Genomic DNA, 24,851 nt, shown 5'->3' with positions numbered 1-24,851 from the left:
AAAATTTTTTTTAAAAATTATTTTAGCTTTTTTTAGGATTTAAATTTGCTTTTTTACTTTTATACGTGTTTGTTAAAAATTAAATTTTAATTTGTTTATATATATATATATATATATGTATGTATATATATGCGGCTTACGTGTCTGTTTGTCGTCGATAGTTTATTGGTTGTTTGCGTAACTGTACTAGCCAATGGGATGAAGTTGCCGTTTCAATCGAGACGTAGACAATTTCCTGTAAATCTTGCCTTTGCTATGATCATCAATAAGTCTCAGGGCCAAACGCTAAAGCGTGCTGGCATTTTTTTACCTGAGCCTTTATGTTGCTTGGTCAAGAATTCGTGAAAGAACGGAAGTAAAATTAAAAATAATGGATGGTCCTCTGCAAGGCGAGCTTATAAATGATGGAAAGATCTACACAAGAAATGTTGCGTACAAAGAGATCTTTAACATGTGAATTAACATTTTATTATTTAAACCACCTTTATTTATTGAGCTAGCGGTGGCTGTTAAGAAATATACCACCAGTGGTTTCCTTCATTGCACTCTACTTTAAACAATTAAGCAAGCAGAACGGGGAAATCCCGTGGCAGTAAGCAAAGTGGTGTCCTCGCCGCATGCCCTGGGTAATTCAGTTTGAATTAGCAGACACCTTTGCACAAATCATTTTAATTACAATTTATAATATCAAGAAAAGCGGTCATTTCGAATGGCCGCCGGGCTTTCTAGTAATAAGCATAAGCAAGCACAAATTTATAGCTTATAAGGACTTTGTAGAACCTTATCAAAAGCTTCGCTGTTGCCGTGCTGTATAGGGTAGAAGTTATAGTGCTTAATCGAGATGATAGAGGTGGAGTTAGAAACAAATTTTTTCAAGTTTCCGACAGAGACGGTGGGGAAGCTGTGTCACTGACGAGATTCCTATGTACGAAAATACCAGAAGCTTCTAAGAAATCCAAATTGAGAGAAAAGCCGTAATTTTATATTAGGATGTTTCAGAGAGATTTAGAACCTAAATATGGTGGTATCTCGATATGCATCCGCTTTGGAATAAGTGGTGCTAAATTCGAAAAACTAAGATATTTAATTTTTATTTCAAATCCATTGCTATTAATGAACAAGCTAAGTGGCTTAAAGCAACCAATGCTGATTCATTTCAATTACGATTAATCAGTAGCTGTCCATGAGAAATTAAGTTAATTCGGTTAACTAAAATCATTATGTACACTTTCTTCTTTTGTAATAAATATTTAGGCGGCTAGCCGCTCAGGAAGCTAGTATTTATTAAAGTTCTTTAACTGAAAAATTGAAATTATTCACCATACATATATATATATATGGTGAACCTTCTCATGATAACCCCTTACCTAAGGTGGCCACGTCTGGAAGTCACTAGTAATTATTATATTGTAAGTATTGGACATCCCTCCTCCAAAGCAACTATTTACACAAAAATTCAAAATCATCTGGAATTTCAGAGATTTGTCTCTTGGAGAATTCAAATATTTTAGAAAAGAAATAAATCCAATTATCCGAGTATGATAATTTCGGATATTTAGTGATCACCCCTGTAATAGGAAAGAAATAGAAAATGTGAAGAATAAAATGAATTCTCCGTAAGACATCACCCACGATACTAGGGGTTTTGTTTCTCTGTGATCATGTGTTTCCTCGTGTGTTTATGTTCTGAAGAATATTGCATTCTTTCAAAGAAGGTTATCTTCAGAAGGTTTGCTCTTTTCTTTCTGGATCTCTCAATTCTTACAAATTCAAAACAAATGTCTCTTACCTTTGAAAGTTTTTAGTGAGAGTTTCCTTGTCTGGTGTGAACCTGGCAATTAGACTGTGCCTTCTCTGGGGGCTCTGGCTGTAAAGTAATTTCTCATTTTCCTCTTTAACTTCCGTTACCAACTCCCCCGCTGGCAAGGCTTCACCTGTGGGCATCCTACTGTAATCCAAGAACACCAACGAATTTGACCGCTGTCGGTGAGAATTTAAAATGGGAAGTTTGCTGGTCAAGACTTTTTGGGAATGCTTGGGAGATTTTTGATCGGTATTCCTATCCTGACTTTCGGCTTTGCCTGCTTGAAGCTGATCGCCGATGCGGGGTAGTGCATTCTCTGCGTCCAGCTTATTGAGCTCTTGGGTTTGGATGAGTTTGGTTGAATTCACCGCTGAGTGAGTGCCTCCTTTCATGCCAGTGTTGATCTTGGCAGTTGTGTGGCCTAAGTCTATGGTTATAGACCTACGATGTCTGTGGATTGACTCGGATGTGCTGATGTAACCCGAGTCCTCAGTGGTGGAGGCTTCCTTGTTTTTCTCTTTGTTTTTCTTCGTCATGCTGATTTTGATGCTCATCTCGGGGTCCTCCTTCCGTTCGATCTCCAATCGAACATCGCCTTCATCAAGGGAGGAGGATTTGGCTGTTTCTGTGAGTCTCGGAATAGATTTCTTATGATCGTCTTTTCCTCCTTTTTCATCTGAATCGTTTGCTTTGCCGCTTTTGCTTTGCCTAGAATCAGCTGAATGCGTTTTATCTTGTTCATGTTTCTGGGAATCCGTGGTCATTTTTTTAGAACTTTTTCGAGCACTTGATTCTTTCGTAGTCCTAGGGGCAGTTGTCCGAGGGCTTTTTGCATGATCGGTGGGTCTTTCATTGTCAGGTTTCCTGCTAGTTTGTAATTGGTCATAGGTTTGGTGATCTGGCTTATGCATTCGTTCAGATTCGTTTTTGGAACTAGTTTTTTGTTTATTCTTATCACCTTTGGATATTTCTTTCTGAGCATTGACTTCAGAATTGATTGTTGTTGTGGATCCATCCTTGCCTTTAATATTCTCATGCTTGGTTAAAGGAAGTTTCGATTTTCCTGAGGTTGCTTTTGAAGAATTATCGTTCTTTTGTTTATCCCGTCTAGGGAGCTGAGTTTTCGTTTTTTTCTCAGTCAGGACTTTTGAACTCACGTTCAAAGCGGAATCTGTCTTTAAATTTGAGTCCTTGCCACCCGAAGCTTTCGTGAATCTCTTGGTGGAAGATTTAGTAATCTGTTCGTCGATTGCTTTATTTTGTTTATTCCTGATGAAAGTCCCGCTTCTTTCCTGTGTTTTCTGATTTGGAGCCTTTAAAGCGGAATTTTTGGAAACTTTTTTTCCAAGTTTGGGTTCCGCTTCTGCGTTTTCGTTTTTCTGCGCTGGTGACAGTTTTGTTATCTGATCCCGCTTGATTTTCTGACTTGTTAAACTCGGTTTCTTTTTAATACTAACGGGGCTGCTTCCAGATCCAAAATGGACCCACAAGAAACCAGGCTTTTCTAAGTTAGAGTATTCCCCTCTATGTCTATACGGCATCTTAGAAGAATTTTCCAACAGCGTCGTCGATGTGAGCAACTGGGTATCCGATGCCGCAGTTTTAAGACTGCTGTTGAAGACAGTCAGCTCCCCATTAGCGGTAAGTTTCCGATACGCTGAATTTGCAATGGCAACCGCTTTCTCCGACTCCAGAGATCTGTCACGTGCAGTAGAGCGTAACGTCTTTCCTCCTCTTTCTATCGAATGCTTATACCTTCGATTTCGAGAACTAGCGTGGAAAATTTTGCTGTTATCCATTGCTTGGGATTCTTCGGATCCAGGAACGAGAGGAGCGGTATAAAACACAGAACCTGGATTTTGTTTATCAGGTGCAGTTTTTTGTTTTTGCCTATTTGAGTCTTCGGTTGGAACGCTGTAGAAAACAGCGCTAGGATTTTGTCTTTCTGGTGATCTTTTATTTGGGCTTAGATGGATTTTGTTCTCCATCTCCCTGACATGAGAATTTTGCATTTCAGATGCCTTGCATTCTTCTCCCATCGATACCTCAAAAGCTTTTTCTAGTTTCTTATCTTCTTCTAGCTCTTCATTTCCTGTTCTCTTCTTTTCTTCCAGTTCTTTTTGCATTTCTTTATTTCCTTCTGTTTCAACATTTTCCGTTTCTTTAGTTTCTTCTAGTTCTTTCTTTTGAATTTCCTTAATTTTTTCCAGTTCTTTCTTTTCTACCATTTTATATTGCTTTGGTTCAGGAGAAGTTTCGGTTTGTATAGATATATCTTTCTGAGATACATTTACGTCCTCTTTAATATGCTTCCTCGTATCTAGTAGGTCATTCGTATATGGTATGTTGTCTACCGTTTGAACAGAAATAGATCTGTTTATTTCGTTCACTTCAAACATTTTTTGTGCATGTCCAGTATCATGAGGTTTCGTGTCATTATACTGGTCAGAGGGTAGGTTTGACTCGTCCGCCATTTCTGTGCTGGCTTGCCTTTTTGATGCCTGGCTTGTCACACTAAACCGTTTCTTTCCATTTGCTTTATGCTCGACAGGTACATTAGGCACTTCAGCTGAAATTTCCTCTACCGTGTCACGAACTAACGATTCTTTGCCTATTCCCATTCCAGTCACTAAATTTTTAGTAACAGTTTCGTAATCTATGGGCTCTTCTCTTAATTCCAACTGATTATTGGCTGATTCTCGGGTTTCGTCTTCAACATATGTCCTATCACCTGGAATCTTTACCTTCCTTTTGGTATCTGTGTCTATATTACATTCTTTAGTCAAATGGTGTTCCACATTTTCAGCCGATGCTTTTTCACCTGGAATGTCTGGTGTCTGCCCATATTTCTGAGTAATTTCATCAGAAATGGAACGAGCTTTACTGTTCTCAAAATTAGTTTGAGAAACATCAGGTTGAGCTCCGTTCACATTCTGGCCATCTTTGTCTTCCAGCTCCGACAGTAACACAGTTATATCAGGTTCAGGTTGTATATCATCGCTGTCAGTCTCGAATTTAGTTTCAGCTTCAGACATGGAGTCACTGTCTGACGCATGATTTGCATTTGAAACGATAAACTGTGGGTTTTCTTCATGTGGCTGCTGATTTGCAGTTTCCGATGCCTCGGCATAAACAGTAGTTCGACATTCCAGAGCTTGGTGATCGTCAGTCGAAATTACGATGCCTCGATCGTTCTCTTCCTCTAACATTTTCTGTATTTCTGATTCCGTAGTTCCGAATATATTTCGCATCTCTTGTTTTGCGGCTTCTACTAGCTGCATCGCGTAACCATCATGAGTTATGTCGAGACCAGTATGACTAGGTCTTACTTCATGTTCACGTTCTTCACTTTCTTTGGTCTGAAATTTGTCACTCTTTGACATTACTTTACCACCAACAACGACAGATTCATGAGCCGTTTCAATCTGAGCTTCCAACTTCAGCTCTTCTGGTTTCGAGTCTTGATTTAAATCGCCTAAACTTTCTTTCGTGGGGCTTACAGTATTTTGACGTCTATGTTTATAAGATTTAACAACTTGCTTTTGCGTTTGAACACCGATCCGTTCATTGTCGCCTTTTGGATACCTTATGTCACTCTGAAAATGTTCAGATGTTGCGACTTCATCAGAACCTCTTTCTTCTTCTGCTTCTTCGACCTGATTTAAATTGCATTCCAATTTTTGAGAGGATTCTAAATTAATATCATCGATATCCTTTTCTGACACTTTCGTTAAAGTAACATTTCCGTTGGAGATTTCATTCTTCAGAGAATCTGAAGCAGGAAGTGTATTTGATACCTGCTTTAAGTAACTATGATCATCTTCCTTTTTAGACAATTTGTTTTCGGCAGATATATTTTCTTGAGGAAGACCTCCATCACTGACATGTGTTGTCACTTGTTCCTTTCCAATTAATTCTTCAACACTTATCTCCTCCATTTTCGTCTCAGTTTGACTCTCTTCTGTTATGGGAGCATTTTCAACATCTTTGTAACAGACACTTTCGTCGTGAGTAGAGGACTCTCTTTGAATCAGACCATTTTGAGTATCTTTTGAAGACACAGTTTCGTCCTGAGCCGAAAACTGACTCTCAATTGGGCCATTTTCCAAACCTACTGAAGAGACGCTTTCTTCATAAGCAGATGATAATCTATGAGTGTTGGTATCAAACACATTTTCATTTAACTCCTGGTGACATGTCTCATCACCTTTAGAGACTTGTTCATTTTGAAAATGGGATGAATTTTCTTCATGCTGAATCACTGATTCTATGTTATGCACTTTGTCTTCACTTACATTTTGCTCTTTCTCTTTTGAAATGGTTTCGTGTAGATAGCTTTTCTCATTCGATAATTCCTCCTTTCTTGCTTGATCTGTTACTGAAGCCTCAGTGGCTGTGCCGTCATTTGGATGTTGCTGGAACACATCCTCTGTCCTTTCATCTAAATCATCTTGGGAATAGTTTTTAGTTTTACTGCTACGGCTTTCACCTGTTTTATTCACTTCTTCTTCATTGGACGGCTGCTGAGGATCACCGAATAAAAGATCGGTACTGCCTCCTTCTACGGAAAAGAGTTTAATTTTCGGCAATTTTGTACTCTTCTCTATTCTTGCAGATTTACTCTTTTCTTTGAGACTTTCAGATTTTGATTTGTGGGATGGAATTTCTATCAAGCTTTGTGTCGACTTGAGAAGTGGTTTTCTTGGCTTCTTTTTTTCGCGTTTCGAACTGGATACCTTTGGAAGAGATGCTTTGCTGGAATAAATATTATCTTCTTTAACAATTCTAGATTGATGAGAGTTACGTCTTAAATCTCTGATGTTCAATTCTTCACCATTAATATCGATTTCCTCCTTCCCATCTAAATCCATTGCTGAAACTTTGTTTTCCTCGTAATAATATTGCTGATCTGAGGAGTCTTGAAGCTTGCTTGCAGCATCATGGTGTTTGGATTCCTGCAAATTGCTTTCATCAGCTAAGTCTAAGCTGTCATTCGTTTCGCGTCTTTCAGTTTCAACTAGTTCGTAACTCCCATTTTCCCTCTCTGTTTGAGAATTCTCTTCAGGAACTGGCGTCTTGATTGGAACGTCTTCGAGAGATTTTACAGGCAAACCAGACATCTCACTTTTGGAGCGTTTGTCTTCAGTGCTGGAATACATCCTTTCCTCGTTCGGGTGATATTCGCCATCCGATAAAATTTGACGCTCCGAAACATCAGCATACCGCTCCTTTTCACGTAAACGCAAGCGCTTTCTATGATAATGTCTTTTATGTTTACGATGGTGTGCTGAGGTGTAACTGCTTTCCAAGATGCTGGATTCTTTCTCGTCCGATGGCCGATGATAATGATGGTGGTGGAAATGATGGTGATGATGGTGGCGATGGAAATGTTGCTCTTCTGGATCCTCTGCCAAGTATCCTGACCTTTCTTCGCTGCCACTACTATCGATACTTTTAGCTAAAGGTACTTCTAAAAATTGCCTAGAGGTTCTTCGAGTCATCTCTGGTACTTGATGATCTCTGTAGTCTGACCTTTCTGGTGATTCTTCGTTGTAACTACTGCTTAATATAGACGTTTCAGCATGTCTGTGCTTTGTTTCTCTCTTGCCACTATCCGTCTTTTCATGAGCTTTCATGCAGTCGCAGGATATGTTTTTAAAATTTTGGTGGCCTTCCTGCGAATGCCTTCTGTGCGACTTATGATGGTGTGCGCCTTTTTCGAGATGTGTTTTAGAGGCCATTTTCGAACTTTTTCTACGTGTTTTGCTGGGAGTGTCAGTCTTGATGCTTCTTTCTTCGCCATGGAGACACTCTTGATTGTATTTTGTCGTTCTTTCTCTGCTTTTCAGGGACTTCTTGCGCTGTGGTACCATTTCGGTTTCTTTGTCTTCATCGAGAAAAACTTCCCCAGGATCGTGCTCGGAGCTGGAATCCCTCCTTCTTTGCTTGTGGTAACTGGAATCTTGCAGATATCGAATATCCTCTTCATAGGCTTCGTCATCACGCTGTGAAGTGTGTTGCCGCACGCGATCGGTATATTTGTCTTCTATCCTATCATGGAAATTTTTGTACACGGCTTCATCTCTGGGGTGTCCGTGAGCGTCGGAGATGTATTTCCTCATCTCTGCAGCTCTGGCCTGTCGCTGGAAGTACCTTTTCAAATAAGGATTGGCACCTCTCTGTTCTGGCCTGTGTCCGCTGCTGGTTTCGCTTTCTTCCACCTCTTTGGCCCAGGTCCTCCCTTCTGATCTCTTTTTGCGAAGTCGTGTGACCTTGACGCCAGTTAGGGCGCTTCTGTGTTCTGTATCACTACCAACGCTGTCGGAAAGTTCATCTTCGCCTTGTTGTTGACGGTCTATGTCCATACCACTAATCTGGCTGGATTCTGTCATTCTCTCCTCCCAGTCGTGGTTCGCAGCACTCTCCACCTGAAAGAATTTTTTTATTTAATCACTTTATATAAAATATAAGAATGAAAATTTATTTCCTCCTTGTCGACATTTTAATTTGCAGAATTTAATGTATAAAACGAGTCTGCACCTCAATTTCCATTGTTCAATATTAGAAATAGCTTAGTAATAAATGAAGTATTTTGAAATTACAAAAAATAAAGTAATATGATAAAAATTGCTTTGAAATTGATAAAAAATAAAAATGGTATAATGAAAATAAAAATTTGTTTGAAATTTGAAAAGACAAAATAATGTTACGAAATTTGAAAAGATAAAATAATGTTATGAAATTAAGTTGTTTTGAAATGAGTAAAAATGAAAACTGTTTTGAAATTAGAAAATAAATGCAATGTAATGAAAATGAAAGTTGTTCCAAAATTGGCAAAATGGAAATTAATTTGAAATACGTCAAAATGAAAATAAAATGGTAGAATGAAAACTTATTTGAAACTGGTATACATGATATGGTAAAACTAAGAGGAAAACTGTTTAAAATATAATGAAAATGAAAGTGTCACAGTAAACATGAAAACTATTTTGAAATTATTAAATTAAATGCAGTGCACTAAAACGAATTTTCTGAAATTGAAGATAATAAGAATGGCTTTGAAATAGTGACAAATGGTGCAGAAGGAACGGAAATTGTTTTGAAAATTGGGAAAATGAGAATGTATAAACTAAAAGTTACAGTTATTTTGAAAGTTTTGAAAACTAAAATTATTTTGGAATTGAAAATGGGAAGTGAAAGAGTGGAAAATTAAAAGGAAAAAATAATTTCTTTATTTGCATTGTCAAATAAGATACGTAAAATCTGCATGTGTAGTATACCAGTCTAAAATCATAGTTATATCAGTGTTGCTTCAAATAAGAATTTTAGTTGAAACCGCTTTTGGAAATTTGACCGTAATGGGCGTGGTCTTTAAAAAGCTAAAAATTGCTCTTCCTGACGGATTTGCATTTTAAAGTACGCTTTCCCAGTTCAGTTGCAGAAACTTTTCCGTGTAATTTGTTTCTCATGTAGATAAAAATTGTTTCCCCTGATGGGTTTGAAAATGGGCTGTTCTTCTTAAACTGGTCACTTTTTCCCCAGTATGTTGCCTCTTCCCAAGGAGGGTGAGGCACGCATACAGCATCTTGAATCACTGTCGGTTTTACCAATTTCTAAATAAAACATTGGATCATTAAAGGGATTTCTGATAATATTATAGCCTAATTGTGTCCCCAAAGAGCTGCAGTTCAGCTTATTTGAATCCAGTACATTCAGGCTGAACTTAAGACTCCATTCAAAAACTCAGAAGCACCAGAACCGAATTCCGACGGGCTCTGCTCTCTTTATGCTCTGGTTAGTGATTAGAATCAAATCCATACTGTGCGCTAACAGTATGGGCTTGACCAGTATCTCTCCTTTAGTTGTAATACAAAATATATGTTTAAAACTAGAAACCACAAACTCACCTCGGAAACCTTGGACAAAGATCTCTTGTGGTTGTCTCTTGACACGTTGGTCTTCCGCGACGAATCATTGGCTCTTCGTCTTTCCCCGCTGTCTTCAGTTCTTTCCAGAATGGACTCACCAGCGATCAGGTCCCGTGCCCTCGAGTTGGAGGTTCGTAAGTACACGTTCGTTAGGATGGGCTTCAGCTGACGCACCTCCGATGAAGAAGAGGTCTTTCGAACCTTTTGCCTCTGACTCTCCTCTGAGATTTCCGAGCCTTCCCTGTCTTCCGAAACCTCCGATGTGAGTTCCTGCATGAGGGATTCCCACAAGGACCACAAGTCGTCCTTGCTGAGGTGGATGTGAACGGAGGCGTCTGTGATGTCACCCGAAGCGACGTTCGTTAGTTGCGACTCCACTGGTGCCGCTGGCGGAGGCAGAGGTGGTTGCTGAGCAGCACGGATGGTCCTGGTCTGCGTATCTCGTAGGTCTGCAGCACCCACATTTGCGGGAGCGGCATGCCGAGGACGGTCGTAGCTGGTTGCTGAAGCTATGTCGTCATCTGAGCGTTCCTTCTGGTGGTATGCATAATTTCCAAGAGAAAACAGCAAATTCCTGTTTTGGTGGAAAAGAAGTACCTTCATATTTCAATACGTATACAGAGAACACAGATGATAAAATAACCCCTACGAAGTTGAAGGGTGTTTGTTCTGTATAACTTAGATATTGTTTACGTTGAAAATCCTGCATAACTTTGCAAGGTATTCTAAGTTAATTAACCATTTATTATTACTTAAATCTTTACTATAACTTATGCTTTTTGTATTCCTCACTAGAATGCAAAATATTTTTTGTGTGTTTAAACTGAGAGTTTTGAATCATTAGTTTAGAGCTTCTGGCAGCCGCGTCTTGCTTGTAGTCTCGTCTTCTGTGCTTAAAACTTACATTGCAGCTCTGCCATGTTACTAGCAAATGTTTTAAAATACGTGGCAATCTAGGCTAGGATACATTTAAACTTTTTCTAGACTACATTATTAGCGTTTGAATTTAGTTGTCTGTTATGTTTAACTTAAATATCGAAAAATAGCAAAGTTTCGTCTGGAGCATAAGCTGTGAATATTCTGTTAGAGTAGGACTAAATAAAGTGGTAATTTTAACCTTCTCCAGTATTTTGTAAGATGTTTAAGACGTAGCGAGAACTCGCTATTTGTCCAGTAGGGTCTGCAAGACTTCATCTTTCAGTTACAGTAGAAACCCTGCAACGTGCAAGCTCTGAGAAGTGAGTTACAGTGTAGACGCTAATTGTAAACGCGGTTTATGTTATCATTCGGATATTGTTATTAATATGCCGAAGTCCCACCCGTTTGCATACGGTAAATACATCTCTTATTGTGATCCAAAATTCGGTTAATTTGACCAAAATACCGAAGAATAATTTTTAAACTGAAATAAATTGCCACATAAGTTTAACCCTTTGCGGCACAGTGTGTCCGGTCTGGACAAACCTAAAAATTTCCTTCTGTATGCACCGAAAAATTGAATGAAAAAGGATTTATAGGTTACTCTGAACTTTCTTTATTTATAGTAGAGGGCAGCTCAACACAAACCAGTTCATATATTTTAGCCATGTTTAGTTTTTAAGACCCTCATTTTTCAAAGAAACCTTCCAGATTTTTTTAGGGTATAAAAGGAATTGTTTGAAAACAAATTTCTATGTTATTATTTTGGCTGTATGCTAATTTCCTTATTCTATATCAGTTTTAAATTTTTACCTTGAAATCTTGCCTAAAATCAAACGGCGAACCCTAGGTGTGCCCATACCGGGCTCACCGATCATCTAGAACAACTGAAAGTCTGTATTCTTTGTTTCTACTCATCTCATCGGTCAGTTCATTGACAACAATGCTCGTTTCAGCACTCTTTTCGAAGCTCTATTCAATCAGTGTGCCATTTTGGACCCACCCACAGAATTAAAACGATAAGTGCTATCTTTACAAAATTTTACTTGTGTACTCCTCTAGGCCTAATTAGACTGCCTACTTTTTTTAATGAAAACTCCGACTTTAAAAGTTAGCGTGCCGGAAAGGCTTAAAATGCAATATACGAGGGTAAGTCGAAAAATAAATTTTCCCTGTCGCCTCTGGTCAGAATTGTGTTTGAAAGTCAAAAAATAGAATGAGACATTAAAGATATGACATTCCTTTATTTTTCCACATAGGTACCAAGTACATTGAGACATTTGTCATATAGCTTCTAAAAGCCCTCCAGGAAAAAATTAGGGCTTTGCATATGGAAGAAGCGTTGAACGGCTTGTTTTACTTCAGTATTGCTTCCAAAGCGCCTTCCGCCGAGATTTTTCTTCAAAGCCGGAAACAGATGGAAGTCGCTTGGTGCGAGATCAGGACTGTATGGCGGATGGTGTAGGCGCTCCCAACCAAGAGTTGCAATATAGTTTTGCGTTGCCGTCGCCGAATGTGGTCTGGCATTGTCATCCAACAGCAGAACGCCAGATGTGAGAAGGCCAGGCCACTTTCTCCGAATCGCCTTTTTCAATTTCAACGCTTCTTCCATATGCAAAGCGTGAATTTTTCTTGGAGGACTTTTTGAATCTTATCAAGCGATATGACAAATGTCTCAACGTACTCGTACGAGAATAATAAAATAAAGGTATGTCATATCTTTAATGTCTCATTCAATTTTTTGACTTTCATACACAACTCTGACCACAGTCGACAGGGGAAACTTATTTTTCAACTTACCCTCGTAGAAATTGCCAAGTTGCAAAGAAATGTCGCCAAGTAAGGAATTAAACCGCCAAACATCTTGAATTCAGTTATAGTCAACAATTAAAAATTAGGCGTTAAAACAACCTTAGTTTGATTTAGATTTTCAATAATTTTATCGATTTTGTGGGAGCCATTTGCAAACATAGAGCTTCTTCTACAGGAGCAAAAAAAATTCTGCATCTGCTCCAAACTAAAATTACTTTTCAGCCTAATTTTACGTTTTTCATTGGCAAATTCTTTTCCAATGAGGGACAATTTCCGTCTATTAAGATTAATACTACAGCATCAGTCTGTAAGGATTTTTGTTAATTTTATTAACAGTTAAATTTCCTTTCCTATCGATCCTTAACTTCAACTTACCACTTCCGGCCAGAACGTAGTTTTAGAATCACGTCTGAATACATAATGAGGAAGAGCGGTATGTAACCGCGAAGTTCTTCGGTCTTAGTGAGAGAGTTACCAGGTATTCTGTCTGCACGCGTCCGCCTTTTTAGGCTTCTCTCGCGTAAGCTATTCCCCGCTCGACCGTACTTAGGCCCTTGGTAGCTTCGCAGTCAATTAGCGTTAAGGGGTCAACTCAGTTGGAATCTTGATAGCTTCGGCTATATCTCTTTAGATTAGTTTCAGTTTACTTTTTAGTCCTTTAACTTCAAGCCCAAGTGTCGGCTTTTATTGTACACTCCAAGACGGAGTTCTATTAAATAATATTTGAATAATAAAGGGTTATTTACCATTCCATCTTGTTGTTTCTTGTCACACGAACTCAAGCGATTGTTCGCTTATCAGTTCTTAAGGGGTATCAGAAACCCCTATACCGACAATGTTAAATTGGCCATTTTCGATGCACCTTTTCTCAAAATCTGCTGTAGATACAAGCTTGAAATTTTCTCTGTAATTAAAGTGTACCTATCTGATTATACTGCAATGAGCTTTTGAAAGATTTTGAATTTTAGAGTAAATTACAGGATATTTTGTTAGGCATAGTAAAATTTAGCACTTTTCTCACACAAAAAAAAAAAATTAATTTTTTTTTTCCTAAGTTTATTACAAAACGCTCATTTCAGTAAATATAAGGGAACCTCATAAATAAGCCATAAAAAGTTTAGATACCTGCGAGCAGTAGTTCCTGAGAAAAGGTACATCGAGTATAAAAAAATCATGTTTGGAGAAAAACGCGTTTTTATGTCAAAATCCTCATTGATCAAAGCAGTGGATGACAAATTAAAACTAGATTTTTTTACAGTTCTAATTTTCATAGAGATTAAAGAATGGTATTTTTAGAAAGATAAAAGTGTAGAGAATTTGAAAATGCAAAAATCCGAAATCACAATTTTTTGAAGATTTTGGGATTCCAACACACCTTAAGGTTCTTCACGTTCAACAGTAATTTAGCATTTACAAAGTGAGGAACTGTACAAGTCATATAACTACTTGAAGAAACGCTGTGAATAATTTATAAGCAAACTTTTGCATCTTTCTTATGCAAATTATGTGAAAGTAAGTATTTGCATGTAATTTAATGGTTAGACTTTATACTAAATTTATTTACATTATGTTTAGTTTTATTTGTATTAAATTAATTAAATTTCATTGAAATTTTTCCGAAGCTATTATTTCTCAGTTTTCTTAATATATGCAAATCTAAGAATATTTTTTCTCATCGCTTAATGTTACCATCCGGTCAATTTTATCAAAATGCCCATGGACAAACGTGATCATATTATGGGTTGCGGAGTGTAAGTTCTCTCTTCATATGGGAACGGCACTTTTTAACGAGAAAAATATCTATTTATTGAAGGAGGAGATTTTTATATTTAAATTATTTTATGGTGAACTCAGTTACAAATTTTTTTAAGACAGACCGATTTAAATATTATTCAAGTATCAGAAAATATAGCATTCACATAAAAAAAAAATAGAAATTTTTTTAAAAAAAGTCTTATAAAAAGGGTTTTATTTAATAAATTAATGAGATAAAAGTAGAAAAATAATTGATCATATAGTTTCATGGGAAAAAATATATTAGGAAACATAATTATCGCTACACAATTCATCTGCTGTTTTATATCACGAATTATAAAAGGATCGGGCGCCTTTGATAAATTTATATAGTTAGTGGCTTACATTTTTGACAATGAAATTCAATTATTGAGTTTCTTTATTTAGGTGACCACGATTTTATTACTTGTGATATAAAATTGTGCAGGAATTGTGTAACGATAATTATTTAATCCCTTTGTTCCCATTAAATTCGATGATAAATTGTATTACCATTTTAGCTCATTAATTAAAAGCTTAGAAACTTAAATTTTAAAAAATTCATCTTTTTAGGCTTAAAGACATTTTATCAATTTATGCAAATTAAAAATCATATATAACAATAAATAATCACTCTTTTACTGCCACAAATTCTGGTATATTTTTTGTTTTCATGTTTCCTAAGCCATACAAAGAGAACTATTTTCCATTGAAATTTTTGCTGTGAAACTCATGGGTATTCTGCATAATTTAGACCTCTTAATATGGAAATAATTTTTAAAAATGCTATATCACTTTACCATTTTTAAGAAATAAGTTCTTTCATTGTGACAGAGTTTCACTTTTAATCAAAAGAAGTACCCATTCTTGAATTAAAAATTTTCCCTGAATTTCAAAATTTCCATCATAGCAGTAGCCTTGAATAAAGTTCTGAGTGATATCTCAGTAGAAAAACATAAACGGAATCATAAATCTCATTTACTTTCAGCAGTCACGTGCACCATATGGTATCCTAAGGTAAGACTATTGTTTCCTCGTTCTCTTGAATTGGGTTTAGCAATGTCTTGCAGAGCCTTTGCTTAAAACAGGGATATCTAACCTTTTTCTTGCATTGATCCCTTTTACAGGAATGGTTTTCTTTCTCAATCCCTTTACATTTTTCTTTATAATGTAAATTATACAACAAAACATAATACGAATTTCAAACAAATAATTTTAAAATAACAATTAAGAATGTGAACAAATGTTTGGAAAAAAAAATGATTTACTAGATTTATGTTAATTACTGTGTATTATCATTAATTTTGATTTTACGAATATAAGCAAGTTTCAGGAACAAAATCACCGATTCTAATTACACGGAAGTTCCATTGTAATAAATGGGCTTGATGTATGATGAATTTTGTTTTCGGGGAAGGCGATATTCGGCGTAAAATTGCTTGATTTAAATCTATTCGCTCAAAAACATTCTACCTGTTTCTTGTTTTCAAGTATTGTATTCTTCGTAGTTTTTTCTTGCGCGAGTTCTTAAACTTGAATTGATTTTTATACTTTTTTGTAACGCATTTATCGCAAAAAAAAATTGTATATTTTAAAAAATATTAGTAGTTTTTGAAATAGATTGAATAATTTTAGTGTTTTCCCCTGATAATTAATTTTACAGATTTTTTTCATTTAATTCATGATATAGCTTTACATCAATAAACAATTATTATGCCCTTTAATTGCAGGTGCATATTCGGTTACCGACTTCTTCAGTCGACTCCTTGATCGTCACTAGTCCTCTTTCAAGTTTCATTGATCCCCAGTCAATATCGACACCATTGGGAACAAGTAGGGACGAAGATAAAAGAAAAGTAAAATTTTTTTTCATTTGCGAACAGAAGACTGGTTCTACCGAGGATGATATTAAAGGTTAGTAACTTTTTGTTAAAATTTGTAAATATTTTGGGGAGAAATATGGCAAATACAAGGAAAGTTTCAATCCAAAATATCCATATAGTTCAGGTTAAAATAACACTCCGAACAACGATAAATTTAGAAGTCAAACAACAAAAATTAGCGCTATATTTTCAAATTTTCCATGACTAGTTTCAATGGTTTGACCACCGAACCATCTTGCTCAACTGCCAAAGTGCAAAATGTAACTAGTCCAAAACCAGTCTTTCCTGGACTAGTCGAAACTAGTTCTGGAAACTTTGATAATATATCTCTGATTATTGTTGTTTTGTAGAGACATTAGGATTTTTGGAAGCAGGTTAGATGAAAAATAGCAACTGCCTTTGCCGGGAATCGAACCACGGACCTCTGTAATACCGGCTCCGTGTGCTGACCACTACACCACGAAGGCACTCTAGGAGAGTGGAAGAAATAATCCATATAGTTCGTTATATCCGATTTTCATACCTTCGGAAATTCGTTCCAGCGATATAAAGTAAACTTTAGTGTAAAAGAAATTGGACGAGAATACAAGGTTCGTTCATTATGTCTGGGCCTTTATCACCAGCGATGTTCGTTATAGCGGGATTCAATTGTATATAAAATTCTATTGCAAAAGATATCTTTAATATGCCATAAAAACTTTCAGACCTGTTAATTTCGTTGTTTTCGAGGACTTTCGTGGCAGGAACGGCACCGTGCAATTGCAAATACTTAGCACAACGCTGATTTCCTTGATATACGGACACATCCAGGGGACTCATCAGGAAGCCCTGAAAAAAGAAATAAAACAAAATTACGAAGAAATGGAAAAAATTTCATTTATTGCTATGGCTTTATTACCTAACTACTACTTCATCCGCTTTCTAAAAATCATTGTCTTCAGAGGGTCTCAACGGACTGTTATTTCTTTACCACAGAAAAGCTGAATTTCAAGGAAATCCTCGACTCATAATACTGCAGCTCATCTGAGATTTAACGAATCTAAGGATTTAAATTGCAACGCATGAAAATCGGATGTGTTGTATTATATATATATACAGTGGATGGACAAAAATATGGAAACACCTTGTGAAATGCATGTTTGAAAAGAAAGATTGATTTTAATGAAATATGTAGGTGGCGCTGGCGTTTTCCACTATTGACGCCACCTATACAACTTCGTAAATGTGCTAAACAGTTCAGTTGTTGTCGGAGTACTGTTATGTGAGGTTGTCATTGCATTATGTCAGAGTTAACAGACTTCGAACGTGGGCAAATTGTTGGAGCACGTATGGTAGGTGCTACCGTAAGCAAGGTAGCCAAGGTGTTTAGTGTTTCAAGAGGTACTGTATCGAAGATTTATTCCGCATATTTGAAAAGCGGAAATACATCATCTGCTAAATCACAGCGCGAACGAAAGTGTGTCCTGAGTGATCGTGACAGACGATTATTAAGGGCAATTGTGACGAAAAATAAGAAGACCACAGCTGCAAAAGTTACTGCTGAAATGAATGTTGTGTTACCGAACCCTATGAGTACCAAAACAATTAGAAGGGAGCTTCATAAACAGGGAATTGTTGGCCGTGCTGCAATTGAGAAGCCACTCATCAGTGATGCTAATGCCCGTAACAGGAAAAGGTGGTGTTTAAGTCATAAAGCCTGGACTATAGAGCAGTGGAAGTGAGTAATATGGTCTGACGAGTCTTCTTTCACATTGTTTCCCACTTCTAGCCGAGTTTACGTCTGGAGAACGCCATCTCAAGCCTATAATACAGACTGCTTGTTGCCAAGAGTGAAACATGGCGAGGGTTCTGTTATGGTTTGGGCAGCCATATCGTGGTTCTCTGCTAGCCCCATGATAACTGTGTCAGGGCACATGACTGCCAAGACTTATGTGAACATTTTGGCCGATCAAGTTCATCCCATGGTACAAACTTTGTTTCCCGATAGTGATGGTGTCTTCCAAGACGACAAAGCCCCTGTTCACACAGCTCACATTGTCCAGGACTGGTTTTCTGAGCATGAGGATGAGTTGTCCCATCTTCCTTGGCCACCACAGTCACCAGACCTGAATATTATCGAACCTTTGTGGTCTACATTGGAACGGAAAGTGCGCTCTCGTTATCCACCGCCAACATCGTTATCTGAACTTGCCACCGTTTTGCAGGAAGAATGGTATAATATTCCCTTGGCAAACATACAGGAACTGTATTTATCCATTCCAAGAAGACTGCAAGCTGTTTTGGATGCCAACGGGTTTCCTACACCATATTAAGCAAAGAAACATGTTTTTTTGAAGGTGTTTCCATATTTTTGTCCAACCCCTGTATATATATTATAATTGAATTTAATAATAGAATATTATTGTAAAATAGAATATTTTTAGTAGTGTTGGAAGTGTCTGGATCTTCTGATATTCACATCAATGTATCTCTATTTATGTTGCATATAATTAAATTATTTATTAAGTTGTAAATTTATAGTATTGAATTGTAATAGTTGTGTAGTATGTATTGAATAGTTGCATGTATTGATTTGTACTAGTATAGGTAATTCTGATTATATTATTACTTTGTTATTTCGTATCAGGCAAAATAGTACAGTTATAGATCTGAAAAGTAAGCTTCATTTAAGTTCATGTAGTCTTAAAGTCTTCTGTTACTAAAGACATTGATATAGCAATATATTTTTCATAGATCATTTATGTACTTACGACTAATTCTACACCTTCATAACTCTATATGTTTTAAATATGCTATATATTATAAAAATTGTACCGTGAAAATATTGTACCAAGTAAATATTATACCATTTAAATATTGTACTACTAGAAAGCCCTGCGCTCATACGAAACGACCGCTGTTCTAGATATTTTAAATTGTAATTAAAATGACTTGTGCAAAGGTGTCTGCTAATTCAAACTGAATTACCCAGAGCAGGCGGCGAGACGCCTCTTTGCAGTGCGCCCCACGGGGTTTCCCTCTTCTACTTGCTTAATTGCTTAAAGTAGAGTGCAATGAAGGAAACCACTGGCGGTACATTTCTTAACAGCCACCGCTAGCTCAATAAATAAAGGTGGTTTAAATAATAAAATGTTAATTCACATGTCAAAGATCTCTTTGTACGCAACATTTCTTGTGTAGATCTTTCCATCATTTATAAGCTCGCCTTGCAGAGGACCATACATTATTTTTAATTTTACGTCCGTTCTTTCTCGAACTCTTGAACAGGCAACATAAAGATGATCGTGTCCAAATGTAGGCTCAGGAAAAAAATGCCAACACTCTTAAGCGTTTGGCCCTGAGACATATAGCAAAGGCAAGTTTTACAGGAAATTGTCTACGTCTCAATTGAAACGGCAACCCTGTGTCGTGATAACTTCACCCCATTGTCTAGTACAGTTACGCAAGCAACCAATAAACTATCGGCGACAAAGAAACACTTAAGCCTCATATATATATGAAGTGAAGAAACATCATCTCCTCCGAAACGGCTGGCTCCCAGGCTTAGTGAAGCACACCGTTGGATTCCGCAGGTCCGTGGTACGCTATTTTGACCATTCGCGTCTTCGTGGGACTTATATATATTAATTAAAATTATTATTAATATAGCCGATATATTAATTAAAAACTAATTTTCCCCTGCATTTTCCACTTTCTTTCTTGGGTTTTCCCTAGTAGAGGGATTTGGCTATGTGTCGCAAAAGTTTTCTTGCTTTAGTGAAAACATATGCTCGCGATACTATCGTCATGCGATGATTTGCAGATGCTTTATTTTTTACGGCGATATTTTTGACGATGATGTTTTTAAACTGCGAAATTTTTTAACCACTTTATTTGCGACGATGATGGTTTTGTAACCCTTTTCCCTACTGGAGGGATTTGGCTACGTGTCGAATTATTTTCTCTCGAATATCTACGGAACGGCTCCGAGTTGAAATTCGAGACGCGTATCCTCAGATTCCAAAAAATTCTCCGAATCCATCGATACCGTTCTAATCTCCGTACGATTTTAATCGGTTGAGATATTAATTAAAAACTGCGGAAGCGTTAATTTCTGCGCTCATTTTTCCGAGCGGCAACAATAAACTATCGGCGACACACACTTTAGCAGCTTATATATATAAATGATGTAAATATTGTACCAAGTTAAAACCTCTATACAATGCTGCCATTGTTGCCCGTGTAAACTTTTCTCTTGACTGTAATAAATGTCGTTTGCAGTAGATAGCTTATGGACACAAGGGCATATTCCATGTGACGTGAACCTTGAGTTCACCAGGTAAGGGTGCCCTTGTTCTCTGGTATATAAAAAAAATTTTGATGTGGCCAGCACATGACCTCCCATCTCCATTCCATGTTTTAAGTAAGAACGAGCTTAAGTATTAAATGATAATTTTACTTTAGTTAAACTTCGTTTCTATTGAAAATATATAATTGGTTGATGGTCCGTAAATAAAATCTTAATGGCTCAGTGTTAATTATAAACACCACATGAACTCTTCTGTTTAGTTCTTTATATCCTTGTACGAAGTAAAGACAGTACCGTAATCGTGAAAAATTTCGTGTATTACATTTCAGCAAAAATACCAAATTTGACGCTCAGGAATCCATCTGAACGATTTTTTACTTCCTTGTACGAACTAAAAAGGAAGTATTGTAATCGCGAAAAGTTTCAGGCAACATATTTCAACGAAAATATCCATTTTGACCGCTATCGAATGCAATTTAACGATGTTTTTGCGTGATATCTGTACGTAAGGACAGAATAAAATACTCGTTTCCTCAAAAAAAAAATGATAAAACTGCTTTAAAATTAATTCTGAAGAGCATTTTTCGTGGCGTCTGTACGAACGTATGTACGTACATGCGTACGTACGTACGTACGTATCTCGCATAACTCAAAAACGAGTAGCCTCAGAACGTTGAAATTTTGTATATAGGACTGCTATAACATGTAGATGTGCACCTCGTATTTTGGTCGCCATCGGCCGCGTCAAACGTATATAAATATATTTATATATATATATATATCCACTCTGTTACCCGGCTCAGTGATCTCAGTTTCTTTACTCTTATATGTTTGTAAATTGTACATTTTTTGCTTTAAAAATGATTGAATTATGTTGTTTTTATCTTCCGGTTAAGGCCTTTCGTAATTCTGGAAGCAGTATTTGTACAATTATCAACAATTTAAACGCTGTTTAAGTGCGGTTAAGTTTTAAATAACATGGCGGACATATTTGTTTACATTTGAAACAGCAGAATTGTAGATTTGTTGCCAATCTAGAGAGACTAAGCTTCGCAACACAAAAATAACGCCTTCATTTATTATTGCGAATTAAATCATGCTTAATCCTTTCTGGAATTTTTTCGAGGAAATAAGTGTTTAAGATTTACTTCGTAATTTTTAATGCAGGTATTTTGAGTTTTTATGTATTTTTGCCTTGTCGCGAAGTGAGAACTGAATTAATTGAATGAGAAATACTCAATCGTCTGTGAAAAACTGTTTTTTTTCTGATTTGTTTGCTTAATTTCTTTCATACATCGTTTTAGCTTTATTATAGTATTTGAATAGAACATGTGGCAATGATAATTCTTCAAATGATATAAATTTTGTGCATTCAGAGTGTCGTTATAGTAAACAAATATAGTGAATTTTAAAGAGTGCATTTATTCTATTGTGGTTTATGCGCTGTCGACGAAGTAGATTTAATTCAATCCAATCAATTTAAATGAAATTCAAGAAAAATATGCGTATAATTTAATATTCCGTACAAGGAAGTCATGTGGTGTACACATCAGATTTTTTTATGTGGCATCTGTACGGACACAGAAGTGAGGGTAGAAAGTAATAACACCACTTGTGCTAAATAAAGTGAAGAAACAGAGAAATTAATCTATATAAAATCACGTAAATCTTTCTAAGGAATTTTGTTTTTTGGTTGCGTATCTTTGTCGTGTAACCGGTCGCACGTCCGGTTATACGTAAGATTAGCAGATAGATAACCAGGAAGGACACTGCTAATTTTTCATGTTTGCTGTTCTGAAATGAAATCCTAATGACTCTGTTTGAATGGTGCTGGAACTAAAATGTGATGAATGGTAAGTCATCTCTACCGTCTTCTATCGCCCTTTAAAGGGGGGAGAATATAAGGAGTTTTTTGTTTTATTTCTGTGTGCCATCGTGTAGTAGCGGCAAGAACATCCCGATAATAAGTAGTCGAGAAGTTCGAAGTTTGATTCTCTGCGAATAGGTGAAAACTGTGCAGCTTAAGTTATTGAAAATATCTTTCTGTAGTTTAATAGTAAATAATTGAGCGAAACAATTAGAAAAGATAAGAAAAAATTGCCGCTGATTTTAGTTTCGTTCGAGCTTTGTCTGAATTGTTCCAAGCCTCAACTTCTCTTCTTTCACTTAAACACAAGAATTTCCACATCGAGCATGACAACTTCTACTGCGTTCACTATCGTAACAACAACGCTTTAATAACGCTGGATTGAACTCCAATAAAATGGTAATCACAGATAAATTTCGTGTTGTATATACTAATAATTTCATTTAACTTCTTTATTTGTTTACTGTTAAACTGATTTCTTATATAAAGGAGAATAAATATCAGAATCATTCACTACTTAAAATTACGTAATGACGCCCTGGAGGCCTAAACACTATACCATTTGGAAGCCAGTCCCCTTTGCAAGCAAACACATAGCAAGACACAGATTTACTCTACCTTGGCATTGACCATCAGGGGGTTGATGTAAGCTCCATAGTCGATGAGGATCTCGCAGAGCTCCACGTTGTTCCTCTGGGCGGCGATATGCAGAGGAGTTCGGCCGCTGATGTTGGTGGCGTTCACCGCGCGGGGGCACTGCGTTAGCAGCCACTGGATCAGGTCTGAAAGATAAAATATGGTTCTCTTAAACCCTTCCAGTTAATTATGGGCATCCTGAATAAGTAAGGAAAATGTGCGGATTGTACTCGGCTTACGGATAAGATATCTTTCTGAGGACGTCTTGCGGACGTCTCTAGGTGCATGGAGACAAAGATGTTTCTGAGGATGTCTTTCGGAGGTTCCTAAGACGTGTGGAGGAAATATGTTTCTGAGTACTTCCTAGAAATCCATCTCGCCAATCTCTCAGAATCACTGAAGAACGATAAATTTACCAAAACTGTACACATTCTTATGGAAAAAGAGAACGCCTTTTAAATTTGCAGAAGGAATTTCGGTTTCGTTCTGGATAATCCACAAAGCACCATCGCATAGGTAGCGGGGCGGGGCCGGTCCGCCCCAGAAGGCATTTCCACGTGAAACATCAATTTATAAAGGATAGCCATACGTAACTGAGAAATACTTAACTGAAAAATACTTTTTTTGTCCAGATTCTGCTCTCAACTCAACTCAACTCCAAATAAAGTATTCAAAGAAATCGTCTTGAGATTTCAGAAGCTATATACTCGTGTTATACCTGTAAGATGAAACTCTACTAGATCCTACTAAGGAACCTGGCAACTGCTTGCACAGGCGTAAGAAAACCAGCACAGAAGAAGGATAAAAATGATCCTTTGGTATTGCTCAAACTCTGAACAGAAAGGCACGTTCTTCATGCTTACAATAACACCGATAACTTGCGGTGGAACTTAAGAATCGTTATACAATAAGCTCAAAACTGAAGAGTAGTGCTGGCCTGATATTTTGGATTAAGGCGAACTAGGTTGGCCCGACACCCTACCTGGCGTGATGCTTATTTAAATGGCCAAAAAGGCGTATCAGCAACTCCGCGTAACAGCAAGAACAGATTGGTATCGTGCGCTGGCTAGCGAAAACGCGTTTTGAATAAACTGTTTATACTCAATAATAACTGTTATAATAAACATAATAAACTCTGAATAAACATATATAAACATAATATACTATAATAAACATAATATACTCTGAATAAACTGTTTATAATGTTAAGATTCACCTGTTTATACTCAATTCATTCTGGCAAAGAATTTGTCCCGTGCAATGAAAATGAAGCCATGCAACGTCACCACTTATCATGGCCGCTACCATAAGCAGATTTCTGGTTGGTTTTGTTTACATTCTAATCGGCGTTGCCTACCTACATGTTAACTATTCATCAGTAAACTTTTATAGGTCTAACGTTCTAATTTTAATACTTCATAAAGATTTTCTGTTTAGCATATGGAAAAATCATAAGGATTGCAAATAACTCTTTCAAATTTAATAAAATCTAGGTAACTAGAATGCGTAAATGGTAACTATAACACAAGTGTATACATGGTAAACCCTAAAAGATCATTGGAAGTTTCAATGATATTTTATGTAGATTATGCCTAAAAACGCTTTTCTGAGATTGTGGAGATTGATATTTGCTTTCAAACTCAGTTTAATTATATTTAACAATATGTTTTGTAGTCTTACCCACCCGCTGTATGGCGGCCATGATAAGACTTGACGTCACGTTGCTGACATTTTCATGATAAGACTTGACGTCACGTTGCTGACATTTTCATGATAAGACTTGACGTCACGTTGCTGACATTTTCATGATAAGACTTGACGTCACGTTGCTGACATTTTCATGATAAGACTTGACGTCACGTTGCTGACATTTTCATGATAAGACTTGACGTCACGTTGCTGACATTTTCATGATAAGACTTGACGTCACGTTGCTGACATT

The 24,851-nt window shown here is 36.8% G+C and overlaps 1 protein-coding gene and 1 long non-coding RNA gene across 14 annotated transcripts in view; one reads left to right on the top strand and one right to left on the bottom strand.

Moving 5' to 3' along the window:
* The window catches only part of LOC118181616 (uncharacterized), a 976,960-nt gene that overhangs the window by 474,391 nt on the left and 477,718 nt on the right, over positions 1-24,851 (top strand). For 6 of the 10 annotated variants that reach the window (XR_015039873.1, XR_015039874.1, XR_015039859.1 and 3 more), the window contains one exon: positions 15,966-16,149. This is a non-coding gene — a long non-coding RNA (uncharacterized LOC118181616). The remainder of the gene's footprint in view (positions 1-15,965; positions 16,150-24,851) is intronic. The other 4 variants (XR_015039860.1, XR_015039871.1, XR_015039870.1 and 1 more) reach the window with 1 other exon arrangement.
* The window catches only part of LOC118194438 (uncharacterized), a 124,047-nt gene that overhangs the window by 13,757 nt on the left and 85,439 nt on the right, over positions 1-24,851 (bottom strand). For all 4 annotated transcript variants that reach the window (XR_015039857.1, XR_015039856.1, XM_085812120.1 and 1 more), the window contains exons 8-11: positions 22,892-23,055; positions 16,825-16,946; positions 9,712-10,306; positions 1,790-8,232 (exon numbers count right to left, since the gene is read on the bottom strand). Coding sequence is in view for 2 of the 4 variants with exons in the window: in XM_085812120.1 (XP_085668246.1) it covers positions 1,790-8,232; positions 9,712-10,306; positions 16,825-16,946; positions 22,892-23,055 (7,324 nt within the window). In the remaining 2 variants the exon portion in view is untranslated. The remainder of the gene's footprint in view (positions 1-1,789; positions 8,233-9,711; positions 10,307-16,824; positions 16,947-22,891; positions 23,056-24,851) is intronic.

Source organism: Stegodyphus dumicola, chromosome 2 (assembly GCF_044657685.1).
Source record: "Stegodyphus dumicola isolate Sdum_Otavi_A_Nest chromosome 2, ASM4465768v1".
In the NCBI taxonomy this organism is placed as follows: domain Eukaryota; kingdom Metazoa; phylum Arthropoda; class Arachnida; order Araneae; family Eresidae; genus Stegodyphus; species Stegodyphus dumicola.
The sequence above is the reverse complement of the archived record's forward strand: the minus strand, read 5'-3'. Positions and strand labels throughout refer to the sequence as shown.